Source organism: Atta colombica, unplaced genomic scaffold (assembly GCF_001594045.1).
Source record: "Atta colombica isolate Treedump-2 unplaced genomic scaffold, Acol1.0 scaffold38, whole genome shotgun sequence".
NCBI lineage: Eukaryota > Metazoa > Arthropoda > Insecta > Hymenoptera > Formicidae > Atta > Atta colombica.
Window position 1 is genome coordinate 4996513 of NW_017259490.1, and position 7733 is coordinate 5004245.

The window sequence follows — 7733 nt, forward strand, 5'->3', positions numbered from 1 at the left end:
TGAATTTTCGTTTTTATAGAAATTAGAATATTTTGAATATTTATTAAAAAAATACGACGTGAAGTATATTATTTTTAATCTTTCTTTCTGATGCTTTTTATATATTTGAGAAATATGTATCTTCTCTCTCCGATTTCAAAGGAAAAAAAGTACTGAAGTATCTTTGTAAATTTTTAAATCTATACTTTTCCGCAGAAAAATTGCGTGGCACTTAAAGTCTGTTCTTTATTCCAGCACAGTTCAGAAAGTGCAGGAATAAAAAATAGACTTATGGAACAAGTCGGATTGGATTCCGAGCGGAATTATTTTGTTTTTGCTAGAAAACACAATGGCTGCGTTCAGTGGACTCAACAGTTGAATGAGCGCTCGCTGCAATTGATGTGATTCTTCTAGATCTAAAATGCTGATTGAATGATCTAAAAGAATACACCAATAATAGCTCACTCAACTGTTGAGTCCGCTGAATGCAGCCAATGGATGCATTCAGAATAGATGCATCGAAAAGAACGATTGCTCACTGAGCGCTCAGTGAGCTCTTTCATCTGATTGGCACGTTCCATTTGATTCTAAAATATAGATCAATCATATGAAATAGCTCACTAAATGCTCAGTGTCGTTCTGAATGCATCCAATAGAAAAGATCTAGAATAATTCTGAATGCATAATATCCTCATGAGATTAAATGAAAGCATTCATCAATATTGGACAAATTTTATAAGTTAGGATTTCAAGTGACATGCTTACCTTTATTATCAACATTTTATGATATAATTCTTTATGAAGTGTTCCCGCCAATCCCGCCAAGTGTGGCCAATATCAATTTATCATATCTAAATTCAGACAAGGACCTTCAAGAAGAAGCGTGAACCAAAGTTAAGCGTGGCTTGTGCGGCAGGTGGTTTGATAATTTAATTCTCATGTCGTTAGTTTTGTTACAGAAGAAGGAAAACGTCATTGTATTGAATATTTTGCAATAATATAGAAGCAGGATTTTTTTCACGACGATAGCATATAAACAGCAATGGTAAACTTTCAAAAATTGTGTATTATTACTGACGTATATATATATTACACATATATGTATATACACATGTTAATAAAAGCGAATAAAATATGATATAATTATAAATGCAAATAAAAGAGATGTTACGACAATCATAAATATAGTATATTATATATATAAAAATTTTGTAAACACATATAGAAGTAAACAAATATATACATATATTTGAATATATTTAGAATTATATATAGTTATATATTTTTATCATATACATGCATTAAATAATATGATTTATTAAATTCGTAATTTTTAAAAATTAAAGTAATACTTAATTTTATATATGTCAGAGTCAACCAAGTTCTCCTATCCATTCTGAACGACACACTGATCCAATAAGCCAACAAACTTCTCCTGCACCTGATATAGACGAGCCATTTGAAGATGAATCTGATTTACTTGATGGAGACAATATTGATAATGAGGAAGAAGGAGAAGAATTATTCGGAGATAATATGGAGGCGTAAGGATATTATGTTTTTAAAATATTTTAATATATAAAAATAGTAACTTACAATAAGAATAAACCAATATTTAACATCTATAAATAAGTTTTAAAAACTTTAATAAGAAGAAATGATTTATTTTGTTGAATTATTTTATGTGAACAAGAAAAATACTCGAAGATATTAATAAAATTATATATTTTTTTTGATAGAGATTATCGACCCATGTCAGGGTTAGATAGATATGATCCTAATCTATTGGATGACGAAGAATACTCAGAAATGTCTCAGGGCGAACGTTTAGCTGCGGAAACGGAAATGCGGAAAAGAGATCGTGCGGCTGGCATCATAAGAGATGATCGTGATCTTCTTTATGGTAATTTTGTTTCATTACTTACTGATATCCAAAGATAAAACAATTATACTGAATTAACTTTGTATTACATTGATCTCTAAAATTTCAAAAGTGTACTTCTAAAATTAAATTATCTTTATATAAATATTTTTCTTTGTACTTTTAGATGAAACTGATGAAGAAGATGTACAAGCACGTAAACGACGTATGGCTGAAAAGGCTGCTACTGGCATATTGGAGGATGCAGAAGTAAGATCCTTTTAATTTTTATGTTAAAAAAGTATCTAATTTAAATAATGACCTCTATTGATTATTTTAGATGATCGAATCCATTGAAAATTTAGAGGATACTAAAGGACATTCAGTAAAGGAATGGGTTATGATGTTAGGACCACGAACGGAAATTTCGAATCGCTTTAAAAGCTTTCTTCGCACTCATACAAATTCCAAGGGACAATACATGTATAAAGAACGTATTCGCCATATGTGTGAGAGCAATCAGGTATTGAATTTCTTACATAATTCTAATGTAATTTAAGTTTGAATTTAAAATACTTTTATAGATTTTATTTTTTTCACAATATTTGGGATTATAGAATATTTTATTTTATAACTTATATAGCAATCTTTTATAGTTACACAAATAAGATTTATTTCTAATAAAATAAAATGTTTTTATTTTATTGTATATATTTATTTTTTTATTTAAGTTTTTATTTTATGGAGGTTTTTATGTTTATTTTAATAGTCCAGTTTCATAGTGGAATTTCCTATTCTCGCCAGTAAGGAACATGTTTTAGCTTATTTTTTACCAGAAGCGCCATATCAAATGCTCGAGATATTTGATGAAGTGGCGAAGGAATTAGTGCTTACGATTTTTCCCAGTTACGAGAGAGTCACGTCGGAGATTCACGTGAGAATATCAGAATTGCCGTTGATCGAAGAATTACGCACGTTTAGGTAAAAATATGCATCATCTAATTAATATTATTTTACTCAGCAATACAAATAGAATATGAAATGTCGCTTTTACTTTGTTACGACAGAAAACTCCACTTGAATCAATTGGTTCGAACTCTTGGAGTGGTAACAGCAACTACGGGAGTCCTGCCGCAATTGTCGGTGGTGAAGTACGACTGTACAAAATGCAACTACATTCTTGGACCGTTCGTTCAATCTCAAAACACAGAAGTTAAACCAGGCTCTTGTCCTGAATGTCAGAGTGCTGGTCCATTCACAGTAAGTCAAAGAATTCTACGTTTGATTGCTATAGTTAATTTTAAAATTATCATATTTACTTATGTACAATGTATCGCGTGTATATATATCAGATCAATATGGAACAAACTATATATAGAAATTATCAAAAAATAACGATACAAGAATCCCCGGGTAGAATACCTGCTGGCAGAATACCGCGCAGCAAAGATTGCATTCTGCTATCCGATCTATGTGATCGTTGCAAACCAGGGGACGAGATAGACGTCACAGCTATTTATACCAATAATTATGATGGTTCTTTGAACACTGAACAGGTGGGATTAAATTTTTGTTGCATATATTACGTTTTTTTATATTACATTTATCTATTCCACAAGTTTGTCTCAGAAGAATAACTTTTTACAGGAATAAGATTATATCTATTATATTTTACAGGGCTTCCCGGTATTTTCCACAGTTCTATTGGCCAATCATTTATTTGTCAAAGATTCGAAAGAAATCGTAGATTCGCTGACTGAAGAGGACATCTCGAGTATACTCGCTCTAAGTAAAGATCAGCGCATCGCGGATCGTATAGTCGCGAGTATCGCGCCTTCGATTTACGGCCATGAAAACATAAAGAGAGCCTTAGCACTGGCAATATTTGGTGGCGAGCCGAAGAATCCTGGTATTTATTTCTTCTTTGAATCATCCTAGTTCTCTATACATTTTTTCTTCTTATTTGCATCATATTGCAACATGCAGGTAACAAGCATAAAGTTCGTGGTGATATAAATGTCCTGCTGTGCGGAGATCCTGGCACCGCTAAGTCACAATTTTTGAAATACGTGGAGAAAGTGGCACCGAGAGTTGTCTTCACTACAGGTCAGGGTGCTTCGGCCGTTGGTTTGACTGCTTACGTTAAGAGATCACCTATCAACAGAGAATGGACCTTGGAAGCTGGGGCTTTGGTTCTCGCCGATCACGGAATATGCCTTATCGATGAATTCGATAAAGTATAAATTTATATAATTTATGCGACTAATAACTCATTGATAACATAAATATCTATAACTATCGTACTTTTTTATGTTATTAATAATGACTGTTATAAAGAGAGAAAAGGAGAGAGAAATTAATATTTATAATTTTCATATTAATATATAGACTATTTATATGTAGTATCAAAATTATGTTCTGTATAATTTATATTACAAAATTTGAATAGTTATTAGAAACGATAAATTTTTTTTAGATGAATGATCAGGACAGAACGTCTATCCATGAAGCTATGGAGCAACAGAGTATTTCTATTTCGAAGGCCGGTATCGTTACATCTCTTCATGCCAGATGCGCAGTGATAGCGGCGTCTAATCCCATCGGTGGTCGATATGATCCCAGTATGACCTTTGCGGAAAACGTATGTATTTTTAGCAATTTTTAATTTGCGATTGCAAAATTATAATTTGTAAATGAAATTGTAAAATGTAAAATATGCGATATATCATGGAAAAATAAAATTATAGATTTATAATATTATAAAATTAAAATCTTTCTTAAAGATTGTACATGTGGGATTAAATGATAATTACATATATATTATGTATTAAATTGCATATAGGTAGACTTATCGGAACCGATTCTCTCGCGATTTGATGTATTGTGTATAGTCAAAGATGAGGTTGATCCCATGCAAGATCGTCATCTGGCCAAATTTGTCGTAAATTCGCACATCAAACACCACCCGACAGATAATTCAGAGAGAACGGAGAGAACGCAAGCTGTAATATTGGATCCCGCCACACAAAATCTATGCATTCCCCAAGATCTTTTAAAAAAGTATATCGTTTACGCGAAGCAGAATGTACATCCGAAACTAACCAGCATCGATCAAGATAAAGTGGCGAAATTGTACAGCCAGTTGAGACAGGAAAGCTTGGTGAGTCAGTAAAACAAAGGAAAGAATATATCTATTTATATATAATCTTAGAAGATTAATAAAAAAATATTAAGTATTATTAAAAAAGATTTTGATGCATTGCAATATGATTGTTTTTGATGATCACATTTTAGGCGACTGGGAGTTTGCCAATCACCGTCCGCCATATAGAAAGCATTATTCGTATGGCGGAGGCTAGTGCCAAGATGCATTTGAGGGATCACGTTCAGGAAAGTGATATGAATCTGGCCATTAGGATGGTTCTCGATAGTTTCGTCGACACGCAGAAATATTCTGTTATGAAATCTATGCGTCAGGTATCTTTTCCTTTCTATTTATTCGTTTGCGCTTTCAATCTATGTTTATTTTTACTTTAACGCGTGCTCTTAATCTCATTACAGACGTTCCAGAAATACCTATCGTATAAGAAAGATCACAGTGAACTTTTGTATTACATACTGCGACAAATCACTTTAGACACTTTGGCATTTCAAAAAGCTTTGCACGGCGGACGTATCACGACCGTCGAGATCTCTGAGAAAGATCTGTTGGATCGAGTAATGCAAATTATATTATTATATTAAATTTGATACGTTCGCGTATCAAAATTAAGAAAGGAAAAGAAGGGGAAAGAATTTAACAAATATAATTATATCTAATTAGAAAATTATATCAAAATGATTTGGGCTAAAAAAACTTTATTTTGTCCTAATTAGTTTAAAAAAATAGTTTACATAATATTATCTTACATTATTTATAAAGGTTTACATGACAACTTTCATTCATTTTTTATATACCTATATAGGAAATTAAGCGCATTTTATACTAATATCAGTGTTTTGATTGCAGGCGAAACAAATTGACATACATAATTTATATCCGTTCTACGAGAGTGACATATTCAAGACGAATAATTTCATTTATGAGCGAAGAAGGAAAGTAATAATACAGACTTTGCCCGAAGATATTGAAGATTAATCCGGAGAAAAGCAGCATTGTATTTTTGCACATGTATTTAAATTATACAAAACAAAACAGCGATTTTTTTTCTATTCCAGACATGAAATTTTTATATCGATACATTAATGTTGAAATGTCTGACAAAGCGCTTATTAACATTTTTAATATCATTATTAAATATTATATAAATTTAATTATTGTGATTTGTCATTAAATATATTACGTTTCTAACAAATCAAATAGTTTTTTCTATCATATATCTATGTGCGTACACACAACAGTACAAAACTAATACATTCTATTTAAATATCAATTCTATACAACAACTAGTAATTGATTTCACATTTATATTTAATATAAAACATTTTAAAGCCCTTATGAAAGAATTGACAGTTGTTATTAACACAATATGAATTCTCGCAAATAATGTCAAAGAAAATGTTCTCATATAATAAGATATAGGCTATATCTGTTTCACACATGATATGTACGATGCATTATTCTTGTTCAACGATTTGATGAACAAAATTAAATGATCACACGTATATGTACTATATATCATAGAAAAATTAAATAGTAGAAATATAACAAATTATATGTCATAGAAAAGCTAAATAGCAGAAATATATATGAATCATCTTAACGTGATTAGATTACAAAATTAAAGAAAAAGAAAAAGATTAATTTATTATTGAAATTTTTATTTTAAGCAAATATCTACGTTAAAATAAAAATATTTGTCGTTGTACAAAAGGCATAAAGAATTTTGTCGCAAAATTCAACTTGCTCTTTCCTTTATAGAGTTATTTTCTTTAAAGGCAAAATGGCATTGTACTCAGATAGAACAATGATATTTTGTCAAAAGCCAGAGACAGTCGAAAAGAAATTTCTTCTCAACTTCTCACTTCATGCAATAGCATCTGTGTTATTTCTTTTTGTAGGAACCATGACTGCTGTTGCTACTACTAGTAGTACTGCTATTACTGCTACTAGACACACTATCGCTAGAATCCGATTCGCTATCCGAAGAACTACTACTACTACTACTACTACTACTAGAACTTATACTGCTATCGCTGCTGGAAGTGCTACAACTGCTGCTCCAATCGCTTGAATTGCTGGAATCCTCTTTTCTCATTTTTTTGCTGTTATGATGATACTTTACTTCTTTTTCTTGCTCTTGACTAAAGCATAACACAATAATATATTAAGATCCTTCTCAATTTGAATGTTTTTTAGTAAAACAGATGATACAGTAAATCATTTCATCTTCACTTAACATTAATAACAAGTAATAATTTATTGAACTTTTTGCAAGGTTTATCTTTTCTCTTTTTCTCTCCATGTTGAAGAAAAGAAAAAGAAAAGATAAGTGATGCAAAAAAAATTTAATTAAAAAGAACAGGTCTAATGTAATACAGAATTGTTGTATTTTGGTTATTTATTAATATTAAACAAAGATGACTAATTTACTATAAATCCTTTATAAATCCATCAGGAAGATAATATCCCTCTGTGTCAATTATATCTTTGTTGGAAAACGTTCTTTAGCCTAACTATAGACGTTATCTCATATCAAGATCAAAATTAAAAAAAAATATCTGATATACTCTCTTGATTTATATATCCTTCATGAAGAACAAACATTGCTTAAAATAATCTAGTTTACTAAATAAGTTGAGATATATTTTCTTGTTCCAAAGTCTAAAGGAAATATATTAGATGTGTGACTCAATAAGAAAAGTCCTGCATGTGTATATATATATATATATA

General features: G+C 30.6%; 2 protein-coding genes across 2 annotated transcripts in view; one reads left to right on the forward strand and one right to left on the reverse strand.

Moving 5' to 3' along the window:
- The first annotated feature begins 520 nt into the window (after positions 1 to 520).
- On the forward strand, positions 521 to 6103 carry LOC108690981 (DNA replication licensing factor Mcm2). Its single transcript, XM_018198555.1, has 15 exons — positions 521 to 1024; positions 1351 to 1523; positions 1719 to 1882; positions 2028 to 2110; positions 2181 to 2363; positions 2610 to 2821; positions 2908 to 3100; positions 3193 to 3396; positions 3518 to 3749; positions 3827 to 4077; positions 4317 to 4481; positions 4683 to 5000; positions 5135 to 5317; positions 5402 to 5557; positions 5850 to 6103. Exons 1-15 carry the CDS (start codon positions 1022 to 1024, stop codon positions 5976 to 5978), a joined length of 2649 nt encoding a protein of 882 aa, XP_018054044.1. The 5' UTR covers positions 521 to 1021; the 3' UTR covers positions 5979 to 6103.
- Positions 6104 to 6885: 782 nt separating this feature from the next.
- LOC108690861 (zinc finger CCHC domain-containing protein 10) overlaps positions 6886 to 7733 on the reverse strand; it is a 1418-nt gene continuing 570 nt past the window's right edge. Inside the window, exon 3 of the mRNA XM_018198370.1 lies at positions 6886 to 7144. Within this exon, the coding sequence (XP_018053859.1) occupies positions 6886 to 7144 (259 nt within the window). The remainder of the gene's footprint in view (positions 7145 to 7733) is intronic.

Excerpts from the sequence above, each read along its gene's own strand:
- LOC108690981 (XM_018198555.1), top strand. Across the intron at positions 3,101-3,192 it reads AGAGTGCTGGTCCATTCACA|ATCAATATGGAACAAACTAT; the intron begins GTAAGTCAAAGA and ends TATATATATCAG. Across the intron at positions 3,750-3,826 it reads TGGCGAGCCGAAGAATCCTG|GTAACAAGCATAAAGTTCGT; the intron begins GTATTTATTTCT and ends TGCAACATGCAG.